The sequence below is a fragment of the Lepidochelys olivacea genome, assembly GCF_965140295.1.
Source record: "Lepidochelys olivacea isolate rLepOli2 genome assembly, chromosome: 6".
NCBI classification, from domain to species: Eukaryota; Metazoa; Chordata; order Testudines; family Cheloniidae; genus Lepidochelys; species Lepidochelys olivacea.
Window position 1 is genome coordinate 14,635,201 of NC_140416.1, and position 23,422 is coordinate 14,658,622.

Consider the following 23,422-nt stretch of genomic DNA (forward strand, 5'->3'; position numbering starts at 1 on the left):
TTAAGGTTCCATTTCAGCTAGTAGCTGTGGATATTCTGGGTCCTTTCCTGAAAAAGGCACCCAGAGGAAAGCAGTACATACTGACTTCCATGGTTTTTGCCACCCGATGGCTGGAAGCAGTAGCTCTAAGCAACACCAGGGCTAAAAGTGTCGGCCAGACACTAACAGACATTTTTGCCAGGGTAGGTTGGCCCTCTGACATCCTTACGGATTCGGGAACTAATTTCCTGGCAGGGACCATGAAAAGCCTTTGGGAAGCTCATGGGGTGAATCACTTGGTTGCCACCCCTTACCACCATCAAACAAATGGCATGGTGGAGAAGTTTAATGGAACTTTGGGGGCCATGATACGTAAATTTGTAAATGAGCACTCCAATGATTTGGACCTAGTGTTGCAGCAGTTGCTCTTTGCCTACAGGGCTGTACCACACCCCAGTTTAGGGTTTTCCCCATTTGAACTTGTATATGGCCGTGAGGTTAAGGGACCATTGCAGTTGGTGAAGCAGCAATGAGAGGGATTTACACCTTCTCCAGGAACTAACATTCTGGACTTTGTAACCAACTTACAAAACACCTCCGAGACTCTTTAGCCCTTGCTAGAGAAAACCTAAAAGATGCTCAGGAAGAGCAAAAGGCCTGGTATGATAACCATGCCAGAGAGCAATCCTTCAAAGTAGGGGACCAGGTCATGGTCTTGCAGGCGCACTAGGCCCATAAGATGGAAGTGTCATGGGAAGGGCCATTCACAGTCCAAGAGCGCCTGGGAGCTGTTAACTATCTCATAGCATCCCTCACCTCAAACCTAAAGCCTAAAGTGTACCATGTTAATTCTCCAATGCCCTTTTATTCCAGAGAATTAAAGGTTTGTCAGTTTACAGCCCAGGGAGGAGATGATGCTGAGTGGCCTGAAGGTGTCTACTACAAAGGGAAAAGTGATGGTGGCGTGGAAGATGTGAACCTCTCCATGACCCTTGGATGTACGCAGCGACAGCAGATCAAGGAGCTGTGCACTAGCTTCGCGCCGATGTTCTCAGCCACCCCAGGACGGAACGAATGGGCATACCACTCCATTGACGCAGGTAATGCTCACCCAATTAGAGCCCAACCTTACTGGGTAGCTCCTCAAGCCAAAACTGCTATAGAATGGGAGATCCAGGACACACTACAGATGGGTGTAATCATCCCCTCTAACAGTGCATGGGCATCTCCAGTGGTTCTAGGTCCCAAACCAGTTGGGGAGATACACGTTTGCGTGGACTACCGTAAGCTAAATGCTGTAACTAGCCCAGAGAACTATCCAGTGCCACACACAGATGAGCTACTGGAGAAACTGGGACGTGCCCAGCTCATCTCTACCTGAGACTTAACCAAGGGGTACTGGCAAGTACCGCTACATAAATCTGCCAAGAAAAGGTCAGCCTTCACCACCCATGACGGGCTGTATGAATTTAATGTGCTTCCTTTTGGGCTGCGAAATGCACCCGCCACCTTCCAAAGACTTGTAGATGGTCTCCTAGCAGGATTGGGAGAATCTGCAGTCACCTACCTTGATGATGTGGCCATTTTTTCTGATTCATGGGCAGAATACCTGGAGCATCTACAAAAAGTCTTTCAGCACATAAGGGAGGCAGGACTAACTGTTAAGGCGAAGAAGTGTCAAATAGGCCTAAACAGAGTGACTTACCTTGGACACCAGGTGGGTCAAGAAACTATCAACCACCGACAGGCCAAAGTGGATGCTATCCAAAAGTGGCCTGTCGGTGGTTGCCTGTTCCAAAGTCAAAGAAACAGGTTCAATCCTTCTTAGCCTTGGCTGGTTGTTACAGACATTACATTAACATTACAAAAATAGTAAGTAATAGCAAGGAAATGTGTTAGATCATCTTTTGTTTTAGCTTGTGAATTTCCCGTATGCTAAGAGGGAGGTTGTTCCTGTTTTTGTAACTTTGAAGATGAGCCTAGAAGGGAATCCTCTGTTTTAAATCTTTTTCATAGAATCATAGAATAACAGAGTTGGAAGGGACCTCTGGAGGCCATCTAGTCCAACCCCCTGCCCAGAGCAGGACCAATCCCAACTAAATCATCCCAGCCAGGGCTTTGTCAAGCCTGACCTTAAAAACTTCTAAGGAAGGGGATTCCACCACCTCCCTAGGTAACGCATTCTAGTGTTTCACCACCCTCCTAGTGAGAAAGTTTTTCCTAATATCCAACCAAAACCTCCCCCACTGCAACTTGAGACCATTACTCCTTGTCCTGTCATCTGCTATCACTGAGAATAGTCTAGATCCATCCTCTTTGGATCCACCTTTCAGGTAGTTAAAAGCAGCTATCAAATCCCCCCTCATTCTTCTCTTCCATAGACTAAACAATCCCAGTTCCCTCAGCCTCTCCTCATAACTCATGTGTTCCAGTCCCCTAATCATTTTTGTTGCCCTTCGCTGGACTCTTTCTAATTCACATCCTTCTTGTAGTGTGGGGCCCAAAACTGGACACAGTACTCCAGGTGAGGCCTCACCAATGTCGAATAGAGGGGAACGATCACGTCCCTCGATCTGCTGGCAATGCCCCTACTTATACACCCCAAAATACCATTGGCCTTCTTGGCAACAAGGGCACACGGTTGACTCATATCCAGCTTCTCATCCACTGTCACCCCTAGATCCTTCTCTGCAGAACTGCTGCCTAGCCATTCGGTCCCTAGTCTGTAGAGGTGCATTGGATTCTTCCATCCTAAGTGCAGGATTCTGCACTTGTCCTTGTTGAACCTCACCAGATTTCTTTTGGACCAATCCTCCAATTTGTCTAGGTCCCTCTGTATCCTATCCCTACCCTCCAGCATATCTACCACTCCTCCCAGTTTAGTGTCATCCGCAAACTTGCTGAGGGTGCAATCCACACCATCCTCCAGATCATTAATGAAGATATTGAACAAAACCGGCCCCAGGACCAACCCTTGGGGCACTCCACTAGATACCAGCTGCCAACTAGACATGGAGCCATTGATCACTACCCGTTGAGCCTGACAATCTAGCCAGCTTTCTACCCACCTTGTAGTGCATCCATCCAGCCCATACTTCTTTAACTTGCTGGCAAGAATACTGTGGGAGACCATGTCAAAAGCTTTGCTAAAGTTGAGGAATAACACGTCCACTGCTTTCCCTTCATCCACAGAACCAGTTATCTCATCATAGAAGGCAATTAGATTAGTCAGGCATGACTTTCCCTTGGTGAATCCATGCTGACTGTTCCTGATCACTTTCCTCTCGTCTAAGTGCTTCAGAATTGATTCCTTGAGGACATGCTCCATGATTTTTCCAGGGACTGAGGTGAGGCTGACTAGCCTGTAGTTCCCAGGATCCTCCTTCTTCCCTTTTTTAAAGATGGGCACTACATTAGCCTTTTTCCAGTCATCCAGGACTTCCCCCGATCGCCATGAGTTTTCAAAGATAATGGCCAATGGTTCTTGTCAAGGTTCCTCCCCCACTCTGAACTCTAGGGTACAGATGTGGGGATCTGCATGAAAACCTCCTAAGCTTACTTTCACCAGTTTATGTTAAAACTTCCCCAGGGTACAAATTAATTTTATCCTTTGTCCCTGGATCTCCACTGCCACCACCAAACTCTAACTGGGTTCACTGGGAAATGCAGTTTGGACAAGTCTTTCCCCCCAAAATCCTCCCAACCCTTGCACCCCACTTCCTGGTGAAGGTTTGGTAAAAATCCTCACCAATTTGCATAGGTGACCACAGACCCAAACCCTTGGATCTTAGAACAATGAAAAAGCATTCCATTTTCTTACAAGAAGACTTTTAATAGAAGTAAAGGACATCACCTTTACATCACCTCTGTAAAATCAGGATGGTAGATACCTTACAGGGTAATTAGATTCAAAACATAGAGAATCCCTCTAGGCAAAACCTTAAGTTACAAAAAAGACACACAGACAGGAATAGTCATTCTATTCAGCACAGTTCCTTTTTCAGCCATTTAAAGAAATCATGATCTAACACATACCTAGCTAGATTACTTACTAAAGTTCTAAGACGCCATTCCTGGTCTATCCCCAGCAAAAGCAGCATACAGACAGACACAGACCCTTTGTTTCTCTCCCTCCTCCCAGCTTTTGAAAGTATCTTGTCTCCTCATTGGTCATTTTGGTCAGGTGCCAGCGAGGTTACCTTTAGCTTCTTAACCCTTTACAGGTGAGAGGATTTTTCCTCTGGCCAGGAGGGATTTTAAAGGGGTTTACCCTTCCCTTTATATTTATGACAGCTCTGCAATCACATCCGCCAATTCTTTTAGAACTTTCGGATGCAACGCATCTGGCCCCAGGGACTTGTGCACATCCAGTTTTTCTAAATAGTCCCGAACCACTTCTTCCTTCACAGAGGGCTGGCCACCTCCTCCCCAGGATGTGCTGCCCAGTGCAGTAGTCTGGGAGCTGACCTTGTTCGTGAAGACAGAGGCAAAAAAAGCATTGAGTACGTTAGCTTTTTCCACATCCTCTGTCACTAGGTTGCCTCCATCATTTAGTAAGGGGCCCACACTTTCCTTGGCTTTCTTCTTATTGCCAACATACCTGAAGAAACCCTTCTTGTTACTCTTAACATCCCTCGCTAGCTGCAACTCCAGGTGTGATTTAGCCTTCCTGATTCCATTCCTACATGCCCGAGCAATATTTATATACTCATCCCTGGTCATTTGTCCAATCTTCCACTTCTTGTAAGCCTCTTTTTTGTGTTTAAGATCAGCAAGGATTTCACTGTTAAGCCAAGCTGGTCGCCTGCCATATTTATTATTCTTTCTACACATCGGGATGGTTTGTCCCTGTAACCTCAATAAGGATTCTTGAAAATACAGCCAGGTCTCCTGGACTCCTTTCCCCCTCATGTTATTCTCCCAGGGGATCTTGCCCATCAGTTCCCTGAGGGAGTCAAAGTCTGCTTTTCTGAAGTCCAGGGTCCATATTCTGCTGCTTTCCTGTCTTCCTTGTGTCAGGATCCTGAACTCGACCATCTCATGGTCACTGCCTCCCAGGTTCCCATCCACTTTTGCTTCCCCTACTAATTCTTCCCGGTTTGTGAGCAGCAGATCAAGAAGAGCTCCACCCCTAGTTGGTTCCTCCAGCACTTGCACCAGGAAATTGTCCCCTACAGTTTCCAAAAACTTCCTGGATTGTCTGTGCACCGCTGTATTGCTCTCCCAGCAGATATCAGGATAACTGAAGTCGCCCATGAGAACCAGGGCGTGCGATCTAGTAGCTTCTGCGACTTGCCAGAAGAAAGCCTCGTCCACCTCATCCCCCTGGTCCGGTGGTCTATAGCAGACTCCCACCACAACATCACCCTTGTTGCTCAGGCTTCTAAATTTAATCCAGAGACTCTCAGGTTTTTGTGCAGTTTCATACTTGAACTCTGAGCAGTCATACTGCTCCCTTACATACAGTGCAACTCCCCCACCTTTTCTGGCCTCCCTGTCCTTCCTGAACAGTTTATACCCATCCATGACAGTACTCCAGTCATGCGAGTTATCCCACCAAGTCTCCGTTATTCCAATCATATCATAATTCCCTGACTTTGCCAGGACCTCCAGTTCTCCCTGCTTGTTTCCAAGGCTTTGTGCATTTGTATATAGGCACTTGAGATAACCCGCTGATTGCCCCTTGTTCTCAGTGTGAGGCAGGAGCCCTCCCCTCTCACACGCTCCTGCTCATGCTTCCTCCCTTTATCCCGCTTCCCCACTTACCTCAGGGCTTTGGTCTCCTTCCCCCAGTGAACCTAGTTTGAAGCCCTCCTCACTAGGTTAGCCAGCCTGCTCGTGAAGATGCTCTTCCCTCTCTTCGTTAAGTGGAGCCCGTCTCCGCCTAGCACTCCTCCTTCTTGGAACACCATCCCATGGTCGAAGAATCCAAAGCCTTCTCTACGACACCACCTGCGTAGCCATTCATTGACTTCCACGATTCGACGATGCCTACCCCGGCCTTTTCCTTCCATGGGGAGGATGGACGAGAACACCACTTGCGCCTCATACTCCTTTATCCTCCTTCCCAGAGCCACGTAGTCTGCAGTGATCCGCTCAAGGTCATTCTTGCCAGTATCATTTATTACCCTGTAAAATTACCTTCCATCCTGATTTTAAAGTGGTGCTTCTTTTACTTTTTTTCTTTATAATAAAGTTCTGTTTTTTTAAGAATCTGATTAGTTTTTAGTGTCCTAAAAACCCAAGGGTCTGGTCTGTGCTCACCTTGTTTACCTATCTGGTTGGTAGATTATCCTCAAGCCTCCCCAGGGAGGGGGGTGAAGAGGCTTGGGGGAATATTTTGCGGAAACAGTAACTCCAAGTGATCCTTTTCCTGAATCTTTGTCTACCTCACTTGGTGGTGGCAGCAGTACCCATCCAAGAACAAGGAAGGATTTGTGCCTTGGGGAAGTTTTTAACCTAAGCTGGTAGAAATAAGCTTAGGGGGTCTTTCATGCGGGTCCCCACATCTGTACCCCAGAGTTCAGAGTGGGGAGGGAACTCTGACAGGCACTCTGATTATTAAGTAGCTCTGCCTTAAAAACCTTAACCATAGAAAAGAGAGACGATATCCATTTTAAAAAAGGCACATTTCTGGACAGTAGAAACACAAGAATGAGCACAGCTCCCTGCACAAGACAGTCTGGTTGTGCAGTTAAAGCCCTGGATGAGAACTTGGGAGATCTGTGTTCGGTTACTGGCTCTACCATACACTACCTGAGTGACCTCGGGAAAGTCATTCCATCTTTCTGAGTCCCTATTTTTCATCTGAAAAATGGGAATTGTAATATTCCTTCCCCTTCCCTTTGTCTGTCCTGGAATGAGACGGTCACACAGCATAAAGGGCTGTCTCCTCTTCAAGGAACTCAGTCCAACACCAAACTCCCAAGCAGAAACCTGTCTCCAGAATAGACTGTAATCAGAGCACAAGGCAGACAGCAAACTCTCTGGCTGCTTGCACAGCTCCCGCCTCCCCAAAACTGCATCTCCACCAAATCTTGCAAAACCCAATAAAACTAACACAACACATGTCACCCCAATACTAAAACCTTGCTTACATGATAAAAAAAAACTTGGAAGACTATAACAGAACTGCCTGGTGACACCTTCCAATACAACATGTCCAGTGCCTAACACACTGAGGCCCTTATAGTGGCTGGGGTACTTAAGCAATACTGTAATACACTAATAATTAAATGACAAAAATCTTGTTTAATTCAGAGTTAAGGTTGCCCAGTGATAGCTCATGCCCTTCTCACACTTCAGAAAACCAGGAAATACAGAGTGAAGGTAAACACCCCCACAACCTTAACTCTGCCCGCTGGAGCTGTCAATAGTCACTGGGAATTACATGCGTCCCCTACAGATTCATTCACCATGTTAGGTGTAACTGTACTGAATGGTTCAGGAATAAGTTGAAGCAGCTTGGAAGAGCTGTGATTGTGATATGAGGAGATCTATGGATTAGCTTGAGGAGTGTCATCATAGAGCTGTGACCCTGATATGAGGGGATCTGCGTCTGAGTCTCCTCTGTGTGTATTCTCAAAAGAAAGAGGATGTGAACCACGAGGTTCCAGTCTGCATCATTCCAGTGTAGAATTGTGGAGGTTGTGTCAGGAGCAGGGCACTGGGTGCGATGGCTATTGTCAGTGGTGAGGTGGGATAGGAGAGCAGTCTGTGGATTTAATGATGGGTAGGGGAAAGTATAGGTTGAGGTAGTAACCTGTGTGTAAGTCTGAAGGGATTGTAAAAGGGTATGAAGGGGCTGTTAAATTTTACAAGTGTGGCATTCTCTCCGGGGAGTAGGCTCAGTGTTTGAGTGTAGGGCAAGGGCAGGTAGCACCTGTCCATCACAATGAAAAGGCAGCGTGCAAGTGTGCGTGTTATGGGCATTCTGCGACATCACTCAGAGAGGGCAGAGTTAAGGTTGTGTGGGCGTTTACCTTAAGTTTTTCTCAGACATTGACAGTTCATTCTCAAATTTCTACTCAAGGTGGGTTTCATACCTCAAAGTTGAAGGCTCAGACGGGTGGTAAGTGGCCCATTCATCTCAATGAGATGTTGTCAGCTGAAAGAGAATAACCTCTGGGGATGAAGACAGCCTGAAAAAATAGCTCTGAGACATGTGAACTGCTCCATTCATTTCTGTGGGTGTTCCACCTGTCTCAGACATGTGTTCTTGGTGCATGCTCTGAGCAGGCCTGTTCTAAGCTAGAGGGCAGGGCTTCCCCAGATCCTGGCTCACATGTGGGGTAGGGAAACAGGCTCAGACACCCACAACAGGCAAGCCCCCTGGCACCCGCCTCATTTGAGGGGGGAATGGATGAGGGTCAGACTCCCATAGATGGGCACCGACTCCCAGAGCCAAGCACACATGGAGAGGTGGGGGACAGGGAGCGGGGCTCAGATACCACCAAAGGGACAGTGACTTCCAGATTACATGGAGGGGTTAGAGAGAGGGGCTCAGATACCCCAGAAAGGCAATCCTCCTTCAGAACCTGGCTCAAATGAGGGGGCAGTGATGGGGGTCACACCCCATAGATGGTCGGGAGCCCCCTAGAGCCTCACACTTACACAGGAGCATGGAGAAGAGTTCAGACACCACCAGGGGGACAAGGAACCCCAAGTCACATAAGGAATAGGAAGAGGGGCTCAGACCCCCCTGGAAAAGCAACCCCCCCCTGAACCTGGTTCACATGAGGGGAGCAAGGAGGGGGGAGGTCATGACCCTGTACATAGATTGGGGGAAACCCAGATTGTGGCACACACAAACCAATGTGGCACACACATTCCCCTGTGCCCCTAGACCCCCATTATCTGAGCCTTAACCCTCTTCCCACCTACTCTTTCACCCCAATCACCCTCCTCTCCAAGCGAGCATTTGCTTGTGTGGCTTTTTTTCACACAATAGTTTCAGCACCTTCTGCATTTTCTGCCATACTCCGATTCTGTTCCCCCAAAATTAAAATCCCCCTGTAATAGATGTAGATTGGAGCAATATGCCTGCTTCTTTTACCTCAGATTTCTGCCCCTGATTGGATTTGGACTCTCAGTGCCAGGGGTGGTACTCATATGCAATTACCATAACACATCCACAGAGCCACCCAGGTCCTGTGATAGGTGGTTTTCCAGACAGTAGACTCTGTTTCTGCACATGACAGTAGCTGAGGCGCATCATTTGGACCATCCAACTGCTGGGCCACAAATCATGATTAAAGGAGAAGCATATGGAGGTTCTCTTGACCAAATCAATGCTGTATCTGGTCATGAACACTGAGATGCAGGGAGCCCATTAACTGGTAAAGTGGGCCTAAAATTGTGGAAGAGTTTCTGTACAAGCACCAAATTTGGTCGCTCAATGGCCAGAGCTTTTGGCTTCCAGTCAGAGTTGGTGAAACAAGATCCATCATGCAAATATTTTATAATGTAAGCTAAAAAAAAACCCTTCACACAAACTTAAATCTTTGTTTTTAATCTTGACTTCTGTCAGGGTAAATCCCCCCACTCTGAACTCTAGGATACAGACGTGGGGACCCACATGAAAGACCCCCTAAGCTTATATTCTACCAGCTTAGGTTAAAACTTCTCCAAGGCAAAATTCCCCCTCTTGTCCTTGGACTGGTATTGCTGCCAACACCAAGTGATTTACACAAAAATTCAGGGAAGGGTCACTTGGAATCTGTATCCTCCCATATATCCCCCAAGGCTCCTTTACCCCCATTCCTGGGGAGGCTTGAGAATAAAATACCAACCAGTTGCTTCAGCAATGTGAGCACAACCAGACTCTTTGTCTTCAGGACACTGAAATCAATCAGGTTCTTAAAAGAAGAACTTTTATTGTAAAGAAAAAAAGTAAAAGAATCACACCTGAAAAATCAGGATGAAAGGTAACTTTTACAGGGTAATAAAAAGATTTAAAACACAGAGGATTCCCCTCTGGGGTCAGCTTCACAGTTACAAAAACAGGAATGAAATACTTCTCTAGCATAGGGAAATTCACAAGCCAAAACAAGAGATAACCAAACACATTTCCTTGCCCTACTCACAGTTCCTGTGGTTTTAGATGGATTATTCCAGGTATGGTTTTAGGAGATAGTGTGCCTGCTGGCATTTCCCTCTGTCCAGAGAGAGAACAACCCACAGAACAACAAAACAAATCCTTCCCCCCCAGATTTGAAATTATCTTCTTTCCTCATTGGTCCTTCTGGTCAGGTGCCAACTTGGTCATTTGAACTGCTTAACCCCTTACAGGTAAGGCAATCCAGTACAGCTGCCAAGGAGGGATTTTATGCTACAGAATGGGCTGGCATACATAAAGGTTGCTATCCTTCCCCCTATATTCATGACATGCCCCTCAAATCACAGACGGTGCTGGACAGCCTGTTTCACACTGGCTCTGATTTCTTCCTGGAGCTCTAGGAGAAAACAGAGTTAATAAGATATATGCACCTTTAATTTTACTACCAATTACATGAAGACTAGACAGTATTTTCCACATTTCAAGGGCTAAAATGACTTAGAATACAGGGACATTTTTACCCAGCTGATTCTGGGCAACTTTCATGGGAGAGTGCATCAGCCACTTTGTTAGAAGCTCCTGAAATGTGTTGAATTTCAAAATCAAAATCTTGAAGAGCTAAACTCCACCGAAGAAGTTTCTTGTTATTTTCCTTGATGGTATGAAGCCACTTCAGTGCAGCATGGTCGGTCTGCAGGTGGAAACACCATCCCCAAACGTATGGGCGTACCTTCTCCAGAGCGTACACAATGCCATAACATTCCTTCTAGCAACCTGATTAGGAAACTACTGAATAACTGCATCCAGCTTCACCTGTCCATTGCAATATCCAGTTGGGTTTAGGCCTAGACAGAGATGGCTCTGATGAGGCCGAGAATGCTTTGTTCCCAGCTCTCACATCCTTGGTCCTGGGCTTTGTGAATGGCAGTGTCCCAGAGGAGCCCAGCAATCGCAGCAGTTCACAGATCAAAATTTGGTCCTTCATGTTACTGGAGTTAGAGCCGTATTATTATTATTATTTGTATTACAGTAGCAGAACTCACCTTTATCCTCATTGCTCTGTTCCTCCATTGGACCACAGTGCTGTACAACTTTAGGAATCTGGCCTGGAGTCTGGCGTCTATGATGCGCTGGTTAGTAGGTTCCCAGTTGATGAGTGATTTTTCTGCACAATCTGTTATAATGAGAATTACTCCCTCTGAGTGCTTGTTGTCACTACGCCCTGAATAAATCAGATATTTCTTCTCTTGCCTGAAGCACTTCTTATCCACATCTCTCAATCTGCTCTCACCGATGCCCAGGATTTCAAGTCTATACTTGTCCATAACTCTCATGATCTGCAAGATCGTTGATGTGTGAAACATTGTTCTCACATACCAGTAACCAGCCCTGAAGCGTTTTCTTGCTTTCAGCATCCAACTTTTCAGGGACTTGGCTTCCAGAGACTGGCTTTCATCAGGAGCCTTCCTGAAGCACAAAGGGGAAGCAGTGTTCATTTTTACCGGAATGGTAGCCTGGTTCTGTTTCTATAACTGGTGAGGTGTTTTTACGAGACGACGTGTTTAGCCTTGCACTCGACCCTCCCCGCTTTATCTGGGCTTGGGACTGAAAGACACAAGCACAAGATGCAGCAATGCAGAAGTGTATTAGTAACACAAACACCAGTCTAGGATAGGTAGACAGCAAATGCCAGGAAGACCGAGACTTAGCTAATGATATTACGCTATTGAGCAACAGCCCCAAAAATTTACAAAGTCAGACAACTTGGGAAAAATAGCAGGCTAAGCAGGGCTCAGAGTTAATTATGCTAAAGCAAATATCCTTGAACCCCAGAGGTCAAGCAGTAACAGCACATTAGAATTCAAAAATATCAGACAAATTGTTCTACTTTCTTATCTCAGAAGCACCACATTGACCATCAGATAGCTCCAGAAGGAAGTGACATCAGGTATAGGAAAGTATCAGAGGGGTTGCTGTCTTAGTCTCTAGCCACAAAAACAATGAGGAGTCCCGGTGGCACTTTAAAGACTAACAGATTTTTTTGGCATTAGTTTTTGTGGGTAAAAAATCCACTTCTTCAGATGCATGGAGTGAAAATTACATATATGGGCATAAATATACTGGCACATGAAGAGAAGGGAGTTACCTTACAGGTGGAGAACCAGTGTTGACAAGGCTAGTTCAGTCAGGGTGGATGAGGTCCACTCCCAATAACTGGTGAGGAGGTGTCAATACCAAGAGAGGGAAAATTGCTTTTGTAGTGAGTAAGCCACTCCCAGTCCGTCTTCAAGCCCAAATTAATGGTGTTAAGTTTCTGAATGAATTGTAGCTCTTCACTTTCTCTTTGAAGTCTGTTTTTGAAGTTTTTTTGTTGAAGGATGGCTACTTTTAAATCTGTTATTGAATGTCTAGGGAGATTGAAGTGTTCTCCTACTGGCTTTTGTATGTTACCATTCCTGATGTCTGATTTGTGTCCATTTATTCTTTTATGTAGGTACTGTCCAGTTTGGCCAATGTACATGGCAGAGGGGCATTGCTGGCACATGATGGCTTATATCACATTAGTAGATGTGTAGGTGAATGAGCCCTGATGGTGTGGCTGATGTGTTTGGGTCCTACGCTGGTGTCACTAGAGTAGATATGGGGACAGAGTAGGCAACGAGGTTTGTTACAGGGATTGGTTCCTGGGTTAGTGTTTCTGTGGTGTGGTGTGCAGTTGCTGGTGAGTATTTGCTTCAGGTTGGGGGGCTGTCTGTAAGCGAGGACTGGCCTGCCTCCCAAGGTCTGTGAGAATGAGGGATCATTTTCCAGGATAGGTTGTAGATCGTAGATGATGCTCTGGAGAAGTTTTAGAAGTACAGCTGGGGCTGTAGGTGATGGCTAGTGGCATTCTGTTATTTTCCTTGTTGGGCCTGTCCTGTAGTAGGTGACTTCTGGGTACCCGTCTCGCTCTGTCAGTCTGTTTCCTCACTTCCCCAGGTGGGTATTGTAGTTTTAGGAATGCTTGATAAAGATCTTGTAGGTATTTGTCACTGTCTGAGGGTTTGGAGCAAATGCGGTTGTATAGGAATAATAGGGAAAAAAAACCCAGAAAGCGACCCTATAATCATGTAAAGCTACGCTGCTGTCTTTTTTCTATGCTTATCTGTCCTTTCTACTTTGTTTATGGATAGAAAGAATGTGAACTGTGTGTAACCTGCACTCCCTGCTTTTGGGGAGAGAATTCCTTATACAGATAAGCCTCCATGCTCTTACCTACCCCAGAACTTCAAACAGACTGGGTTAACCGGTTCGAACTGGAAGAGATATCACAATGTATGTTGAACCAAGCTATAAAAGCTCATCCCTGTTCTTTGTTCGGGGCTTCACCATTTTCCTCTGAAAAGGAATTGGTGAGCCCTTCAGCTGTCGTATTTGCTAGCAATAAAGTGCCTCACTTTATCAAAGAGCCAAGACTCTGTGTTTTGTTTGGCTAATACAGAAGTCCAGGGAAAGCTACCCTCCTGACCCTAGATGGGAGGGGAACCCTTTTTCCCTAACAGGAATAGTATAGGAAAGGCATTTACTAAACTCAGCAATGTATGGAAACCAAAGATATTCAGCACCAGAATAAAACTGAGAATCTTCAAACATAATCTCAGTGTCAACATAAGGCTGCTAGAGCTTGAGAGCTACGAAGCTTTACTCAGAAAACTAGATGCCTTCGAAAATAAGTGCCTGCAAAAGATTCTTGGCATTGGTTGGAAAGACGTCGTCATCAACAAAAAGATCTGAGAAATCACCAACGAGCAGCTCATTTCCAACACAATCTGAGGGCACACTGAACATATTTGGGGCATGTACACCAGATACCAACACAGACTCCCACATGAAGTCATCAAGTGGAAATCAAATTCTGTGAGAAAACAAGGGTGCCCAAGAGAAACCTTGAGCAGAAGCCTTAGCAGGGAGGGCAGAATAGTCCATCTCAACACCTTAGAGCAAATGGAAGCAGCAGCAGATGACAGAGGGGAATGGAAGAGACTGGTTTACACCCAGTGTGCCAACATTGGCATGGGAATGATGTAATCACATAATGTAGTAGTGCCTGGGGCTCACCCAAGAACATGGCCTCATTGTGCTAGGAGCTGTACAGAGTAGTAACTAGTCCCTCTCCTGAAGAGTTTATGATGTAATTAGACAAGACAGACAAAAGGGAGGGGACAGGGACAGAACACACAAGCAGAATGAACAGTGCAATAGTGACCTTTTGTTTGTTATTTTGTTGTGGGGGGAAGGTGGGTGAATCTTTGCATTTGGGTTTTCCATAATTCTTTGGGTGGGAGTTGCTAGGTGGGGATTATCTAAATGAAAAGAGATAGGAATGGAAGGGGACAAAGAAGGGAGGGAGGAAAGAGGGGAGCATGGAAAGAGGCTGAGGTGCACTGACCATGAGGGGAGGGGAAAGGACAGATTTGCAAGAAACAGCCAATCAGCACAAGGAAGAGAATGTCGAGAGAGACAACTTGTAGCAGGTAGACAAATTACATCAGTGTCCATCAAGCTGTTTCTCTGTCTGCTCTTACTGACTGGGAGTCAACTCTGGTCCTTGGCTTGGTTCTGGAGTTTCATGGAGGTTTAAGACCAGGGCATTAAATTGGCAACAGAAACTGACTGGCAGCTAATGGAGGGATTGGAGCACTGACCTGATATGGTCATAGTGACATAAACCACAGAAGAGGTGGAGAGTTCCTTTCAATCAGCTGGAACATACGCAGTGTTAGATTGAGTCTTAGGTGCAGTGAATTACAGTGATCCAGTCTGGAGATGAGAAATAGATGGAACTGTTTGGCTAAGTCCTTGTCTGGGCGGAAAGTGTGAAATTTCTGAGCAAACTGGTGATTCCTATTCAAACTCTGTCACAGGTTTTACCTCTACATAACGCCTGTGAGGTGAGGGTGGGCACCTCTCTCATCCCTAAGCTCCCTTTCTGGCTGGAGATGTCACTATAGCACTGGTTTGGAGTGCAGGGTGAGGTCTCCAGCGGTCAGTCTTTGGGAGGTGTCTTCTCCTCCTTTAAGGCATGGCCACAGTCCAAGACAGAAAAAAGCAAAGAAAATAATCCTGCAACCCACAAAACAGTCTGGGCTCACCCCACTGTCCCTCGCAAGGTAAAAGATAAATAGTCTCTGAGAAGAGGACTGGGTTCCTAACACCCTGCATGTCAGAGGCCAAGGATGAGCACCTGGGCTCTAATGAAAAGCAAAGCAGAGTAAAGATGGTTCCTCTGTCTCTCCAGAGGGTTCAGGCAGCAGAATCTCTTCTGCAGGTTCCCTGCCAACCTGCACTGGGCTGTGATCCTCTCTTTCAAGGAGCCACCCCTCTCCAGGTGCAATAGGTCTCACAGGTGTGCCAGGTTGGGGGTGAATGTGCCCTGATGAGTTCTTTAACCCCTTTCTGACTGGAGAGTGCCACCCCTCAAGACGGAAGTCAGGATCCCCCGATCCAATCCTGATTTCCCCAGCAGTCCCAGTCAGGGCTGACTCAGCCCTCTGGAGCCCCATGGTGGAACATGCTCAGTGAAGAAGGGAGCTTTGGAGATTCTAGCTGTAAATCTGAAATAAGTCTCCACTGAGCATCGAGACTGAGATTTTTCAAATGCTTATAACTTTGAAAATTGGGGCAGATTTTCACAGGAACAGAAATAGGCACATCCCTGTCAGAAATGCTTCCCCTGCCAAATTTTAAATTCCTGCACCAAAGCATGGGGATGATAGAGCTTCTCACTGCAAAGTTCACTAGAATTACTTGGGGGAAAGGAGCGTGTTTTCCTAGCCTATGGATGAAAATGGATGAACCATTTAGGCTGAAATTTCACAAAAATATCCGGCTTGAAGCAGACACCCAGCATGGAAAATTTAAGTCAAAATGGTTAAGGTTAGCAAAGTTATAAGCAACAGAAAACAAGGTCTACTCATGGAAGTGTCAGGCTACCATAACAGGAGGTAGTACTTCCAGCTTCACTTCAAATATGTGTACTCTACAAGGCAAAAGATAGCTTTTGACATTAGCAAATATAAAACCAATTGAAGGCACGATACATCCATTGTACAGCCCAGTACAGGTTGGGTAGTGCCTTCGTAGCTCTTACAGTGTAGTATTCAAAAGAAAGAGAAAGATACACGATGATACAAGAAGAAAAGTTAAGAAAGCTGACTGGTGATTTCTAGCCCTGGGTGACATATTCAGTGCCTTCTAATTTGGAAATAACCATGCTGTGCTATCTTGGATGCATATTTTTGAAGCACAACTTGTGTGTAAGGTGAATGTGCTGAGACATTAGTTGGTTCCCAGAAGGAGTGTATGTATGCCTCCTTTTCGTATTGTACTGCTTTGTCCCCTATTAATAAACTAACCTAAGCTTGGTTATTTGGTCTCTTAAATACTTTTAATATTGAACCACAAGTGTTGCCAAGCAATGGCTAGACCTCAGTGAATAGTGTTAGACTGACACGAATCATGTCCCGGGTGGGGAGGTAAGTACCACATTCAGGTGGCAGCAGTTCCTTTTTTAAGCAACAGTGGCTGATGTGAGCCCCTCTCTCTGATGCTCCACCAAGTCAGTTGGTTTCCCATTCCCTTCCAGACTAAATTCAAAGTCCTCGTACTAATTGTCAAGACCCTAAATAGGGTACGAGAACTCCACATTGCAACTTGCATCAGTGTAACTGAACTGGTAGCTGCAATAATGCAGTGCATCCACACTAGCAGTTCTATCTTGGGTGCCCACAATGTACTTCTCAAGCTTCCTTCCCCACTCTGAACTCTAGGGCACAGATGTGGGGACCTGCATGAAAGACCCCCTAAGCTTATTCTTACCAGCTTAGGTTAAAAACTTCCCCAAGGTACAAACTTTGCCTTATCCTTGAACCATATGCTGCCACCACCAAGCGTTTTAAACAAAGTACAGGGAAAGAGCCCACTTGGAGACGTCTTCCCCCAAAATATCCCCCCAAGTCCTATACCCCCTTTCCTGGGGAAGGCTTGATAAGAATCCTCACCAATTTGTACAGGTGAACACAGACCCAAACCCTTGGATCTTAAGAACAATGAAAAAGCAATCAGGTTCTTAAAAGAAGAATTTTAATTAAAGAAAAGGTAAAAGAATCACCTCTGTAAAATCAGGATGGTAACTACCTTACAGGGTAATCAGATTCAAAACATAGAGAATCCCTCTAGGCAAAACCTTAAGTTACAAAAAGACACAAAAACAGGAATATACATTCCATTCAGCCATTAAACAAAAGGAAATCTAACGCATTTCTGGCTAGATTACTTACTAACTTAACAGGAGTTGTGAGTCTGCATTCCTGATCTGTTCCCGGCAAAAAGCATCACACAGACACACCAAACCCTTTGTTCTCCCCACCTCCAGATTTGAAAGAATCTTGTCCCCCCATTGGCCATTTTGGGTCAGGTGCCAGTGGGGTCACCTTAGCTTCTTAACCCTTTACAGGTGAAAGGGTTTCGTCTCTGGCCAGGAAGGGTTTTATAGCACTGTATACAGAAAGATGGTTACCCTTCCCTTTATATTTATGACAGAACTACATTCACTAGGAGTATAGTTGCAGGCCTCGGGGTTGTTGCACCTATCCTGCATTTCCTTGCGCTGCTTCCTGGAGTATATGCATAATGTCTACAGCTTATAGTTTTTGTGTACATGTAGTCACTCTTTTTGGTTTGCTGCACCTGCTTTAAATGGTTGTGACCTGCACAAGGAGCTGCAAATGTGTTGTGAGCAGCAACACCCTCACACTTATAGACGCCATGACAGAGGGTCAGCAGCTTCTACTGCCACTCCCACCACCCCAAAACATGTGCTGAGCCTGAAGGCCCAGAGTGGATCATGAAGAGCACCAGCAGCTTTGAGGGTTGGTGGTCAGGGCGGTGAGGAGTTGGATTTAATTTACTTTTAATTCATTTCTTCAATCATGTTTATAGCTAAACTCAGTTTCTCTCTATCCAGTGTTTTCCTTTAGGAGCTAGAGATGAGAGTGCTCTGGGCCCAAAGGAAGGATATTCCTGGGGGTCCTCCATGCAGCTCAGAGAATGCTCACCAAAGTTCTTCCCCACCTTCTATGGTGGACTTCCTTGGGGCTGGAAGGATGGGACCAATCAGTGGGTGATGGAGAACCATAGAAAAGAGGATTTAGTTGGGGTGGAGGAATGCAGAGGGTAAGGTTCATCCGGGTGTTAATTTGTTAATTCATTACCATGCCCTTGTGTTCTCTTTAGCACATCTCAGGAGAGTGGAAATTGCTGCAGATGCTGTCAACAGGCAGCCATTATGCATTGTGGGGTGTCTGTGCTCATGCATGTAAATCAGGGGTTAGTCAGCACGGCCATGTTGTAGCATTTTATATTTTTGCACAAGAATTCCCAATGCAGCAAATATTTTTTTTAAGTTGACATGTGTTTGAAGTACTAATGCTATAACATTGTATTTCTCATTCATTGTGTCTTTGTAAATCTGAGGGGTGGGTGTTTGGGGCCAGGCCAAGCAGAGACCAACTAGTCTCCCCTCACCTACTCTGGGGCTGGCATGCAGCAGGAATACGAGTGGCACAGCTTGCTGAAAAATGGAAACAATTCTCTTTGGAATATTTTGTTTAGTACTTCATTCATTTTTGAACCAAAATTATGAATTTTTGCAACTAACTCCAGTGAGCAGCTTGGCAGGTGACAGAATGAGCTTCATAGAGTTTAAGGCCACAAGAGACCATTAGCTCATCTAGTCTGCCCTCCTGCACATCACAGGCCCTTACATTTCCCCTAAAGTTCCCTGTGTTGAGTCCAGTGATTCTGAATTATCAAAATGCTCATGGAAGGATGGGCAGGGACAGTCTGGAACATCACTGGGAGAAGACTCGTTGCACGACTGCAGCTGTTTTGCAAGTGCTTGTGCTAAAACAGTGCAGAGGGACGTGGCGGTGGAAAATATGTGATTATATTTCCTCTGAGCAGGTTAAGCACCAGAGGTGATGGGATCCCTTGGGCATGGCTGTACGCATGTTTGTGTGTGGCTGTGCAGTGTTAGAGGTATGGTGCGGAGTTGTGTTATTGCTATTTGCCAAGGCCAATGGCCTGTAGCAGACATAGTATCAACTGCGCTCCACAGGGACAATCTCACTGGAGATGCCCAGGTTCAGACTCCAGAGCATTGGAGCAGAGTGTTCTCAACAGCTAGAACTCGGCTGTAGAACTGCTTCTGAGAGAGGAAAAGACTGAGCCCTGGCCTGGTCATGGTCCGAGCAAAATCCAAGATCACCTATTCGCTAAAACCCTTGCCAGGAACAACACCAGGGTCAGCATGAGTTGGAGGTGGTGTAAGAAGAGAAAAGAAAATTGGGTTGGTGTGACAGAGCGGCCTTGGCAAAGGGTCCGCTGTTCTTTGCAAACAGCTCTCACCTAAGACCAGACAAACTCAGTAGAACAAACACATCTTACAGGATATTTATTCATCGAGTATAACATGTAACGTATCTACAGAACCCTGTGTTGTCTACCCTTGCCACATCCCATAACAGTCAATGGAAAACCACTAAAGACCATGGCAAATGATCAAAACCACTTGGAGGTGAAAAGGAACATCACAGCAGGCCGGGATCACCCTGGCTATGAATATAACAAATGATGGTTTTCAGTATAACAGAGTGTAGGCAAAGGCACTCTGTATTTACTAAGGAAAGTCTCTGAGGAGCTCAGGGAGCTGTCCTGAATATTTGGATCCTGGTTCTTACCCAGCTACTACTAGAGTAACGAGGTGACTCTCAGTCCCCGAGAAACATCAGAGTGGAACAGAGAGAAAAAAAATCTCCTCCCCTCCACCATCTCTCACTGCGTCAAGCACTTTACCCAGAGGACACCTGTAAATACACCGAGGAGGCCAAATGTTACTTACTCCAATTTCTGCAGTTTGCAGTTCGGGTGTTTCAGTCCCTCACACAGCAGCCGCACTCCGGCATCTCCCAGTTTATTACCAGCCAGGTTGAGCACTGTCAGGCTCTGGCTGGTTCTGAGAACAGCAGCGAGATCCCCACAGCCAGCGGCTGTGAGACGACATTTCCACAAGCTGCAGGAGAGAGGAACACAGAGAAGGGGGATCACAGTGTGAACAGGGCTCGTCACAGCTGTTCTGACAGGCGGCCCCGCCCACCAGCCTCCCTGTCCCTGACCAATCCACATGCTACACCAACTCTCCCAACCCCCACCCTATTGCAATGAGAAACCAGTGTTGGGTGGGACTTCCTGCCCAAGCCCCACCCCTTGCACTTGACTCTTGACCAATCAGGACTGTGAATGACCCAGACCCCCCAATCCTTAAACCTCTGCCATTGACCAATAAGGATTAAGGTTTGGGGTAAAACTTCCTCACTAAGCACCGCCCCTCACCCTTTCCACTGACCAACCAGAATTTAAGGGACAGCCATCTGGCTACCCTAAGTCCCACCTACCCAGCTCTCAGCCAATCAGGCTGGACTTGGCACTGATCAGCCCTGGGATGGTGCGACCCAATCAGAGCAGGCTCATCACTACAGGGAGGCTGTAGGGGGAGCCCCCTCCCCAGGCAGCTGGGCCAGGCTCAGAGCAGGAGGAGCTGGGAGATCCTGACCCTCCGCGCCCCCGGCACTGGCTCTGCTGCTGCCCTGCAGGACACAGACGCCTCCTGTCTCTGCCCCCAGCTCTGAGCCCCAGGCCTGGGGAGGGGAGGCAGCTGTGACCAAGGCCCAGCACTGGCAGCGTCACACCCACCTTCCACTGAGACCCGGGAGCAAAGGCTGGGGGAATTGGAAGACAAAGAGGAGACCAGCCCCACAACCAGGGGATCCCCAAAGTTTGGGGAAGAAGAGACCCTGAGAGGAGGGCGACCATGTGACCCTGTTGCCAGGGTCTGTTCAAGAAACACTGGTGGAGTTATTGCAACAGAAATTTTCTGCTGGATTCTGCGTCCCTCCCTGCAGAGTCTGGGCTCCTGGTGGAGCTGCCAGCCAGCAGAGTGTGGAACTATGGCAGCAGCCTGGCTATGACCATGTGCATCTCAATGACTAGCCCCCAGTATGGCTGTCATATTCTACCACTCCGCCCTCCACCCTCCCTCCAGGGCTCAGAGGGAACCCTCTGCACCCCCAACAGCTGCCAAATCTTGCACACATGTAGAGACACCCCACCCATCGCATCTGTCACCTGCACGGCCTCCTCCATCACTACAGTTGCCTTCAAAATATGGTCGCTTCGCCAAATGGGGAGGAAAGTCCTAATGTTTGAGAGAGAAAAGGAGCCCTGAATTTGTATTAGGGAGAGAAGCCCCCAATCCCTGCGGTCCCCCAAGTTCTGTCATGGTTGGTAGAGCCCCTGAGATATTTTGGAGAGAGGAAGAGAGGTGCCCCAATGCGATGAGAGAATCTATGTTTGTGTTGAAGAGAGGAAGAAATAAATTCATGGGTGTATGTGGGAAAATACAGAGATAAACCCTAGACAGGGGAGGTAGGGAGAGGGTGTTCTTGATGAATCAACAGAGAAGAGCTCCACAAAATGTAAAGGTAAGAAAGGAGGGAAGACAAACAAGAAGTTGAGGAGAAAAAGGACCCAAAGTGGGGAGAAGACACATGATGGTAAAGAAGGACCCAACTGGGATAAAAAAGGAAAGACACCCCCCATATGAGGAGTGGTGTTGGGGGTAAGCTTTGGGAAGGACGTAGCTGTGCCAACAGTAATAGAGTTTGTTCTTTGCCCTGGGTGCTGATCAGAGTCCATTCTGGAGGCAGAGTTTCTCTTTGGGAATTTGGTGCTGGGCTCAGATCTCTGGAAGAGGAGCCTCTGCTGTTGACCCTCTCATTCCAAAACAGGTGAATAAATGTAAATATGACAAGTTTCACTTAGAGTTTACCCAGACTCCCTGTCACCGATTTCTCCTCTGATCTGCAATGTGCTGGACGCCCACCACCACTTGGCTGAGGGTAATGCTGGTGTCAGAACAGGACACTGGTGCGAGAAGAAGGAGCAACACTACACACAGACAGACCCTGCCCTGAGGATCCTACAATCTAAACAGACCAGACAGGTGAATGGTAGGGTAAGGAAATATTATTATTCTCATTTTTCAAATGGAGAATTGAGATCCATAAGAGATTGAATGACTTGCCCAAGGTCACACAGAGTGTCTTGAGTTCAATCCAGCAATTTAATGACACGACCATCCTTTCTCTTGCATAGAGCTGTGCTTAGCCCCTCATGTTTCTCAGTATCAGAAGGGCCCCCATATTTTTTAACCAACATGACCTATTTTTTTTTCTTTTTCCCCCTCATGATTGAGGCTCTTAAGGAAGAGCTACCTACCAATCAGGTGTTGAACATTAGGGCCTGAGCTACTGATGAGGCTTCTCACCATGATACCCGTTGTGATTTGCTAAAGTGTGTTGGAAGAATTCAAAAAGATCTAACTACTGACCAGACCTGACCCAAGCAAACATTTGAAGAGCTGTTGGTGGGGAAAACAAAAATTCAAAATGGGTTCCCTGGAAGTGAGGGAACTCTAGTGTGTGTGAGTGTGGGGACAGGGAGAGGGAAGGTTGGACTGACTCAGATGTTTTTGAAATGTCAGGTGCCATTTGCAGTGTTTTAGAAATCTGCCATACATTTAAGGGCAAAATTGTGTTCTAGCAAAATTACAAGAGCACTCATTGTTTTCATCTGGAATTCTGTACTAGGATGGTTTGCTAATATGTCATATTGTGATGTACTGTAAAGAGATGGGGAATACATCAAAACCACATGACCCCAAAATAGATTTGATTATTTCCCAGCAGATGCATACACAATCCAAATGCAACATCACTCAGTGGGAGACAGGAATGTTCACAAAGGCATTAGCAGCTCCATGATTAAGTTTACATGCAGATTTACACTTGAAGCAGGACTAAAACCCCTTATTTTTACTAGATTACCAGACCAGACCCATTCTGGGCACTAAGGGGTAACCCATGAGCTAGAAAAATTTCATTGCTGTCATGTTAGGCACATATTTGGCAGTAATCACCAGGGTGGACGTAGATATGGGAAGTGGCGTGTTTTTTCTCTAATGATTAAACATTATTGATTATCCAATCTGAGAAAAATTTGAAAATCACAAACATGGCAACAACTCAAATAAAAAGTTTAATTTTCACCAAAAGTGTCAGAAACCTTCTAAATATGATTGATAATGCAGCTATTCACTCAAAATAGTCATGTTTTTGAAAGTTTGGGAAATACTTAGACCCAGGTGATATACTGTATGCATTTTCCAATACTTTTTTCTGTTCGTTAAAGCAAAAGTCTGTAATCATACTACATTGTGAGCTTGTACCA

At 46.2% G+C, this 23,422-nt stretch overlaps 1 protein-coding gene across 3 annotated transcripts in view; it reads right to left on the reverse strand.

Moving 5' to 3' along the window:
• The window catches only part of LOC311521884 (NACHT, LRR and PYD domains-containing protein 12-like), a 214,173-nt gene that overhangs the window by 95,116 nt on the left and 95,635 nt on the right, over positions 1-23,422 (reverse strand). For all 3 annotated transcript variants that reach the window (XM_084630573.1, XM_084630571.1, XM_084630572.1), the window contains one exon: positions 19,977-20,147. In XM_084630573.1, coding sequence (XP_084486699.1) covers positions 19,977-20,147 — 171 coding nt within the window. The remainder of the gene's footprint in view (positions 1-19,976; positions 20,148-23,422) is intronic.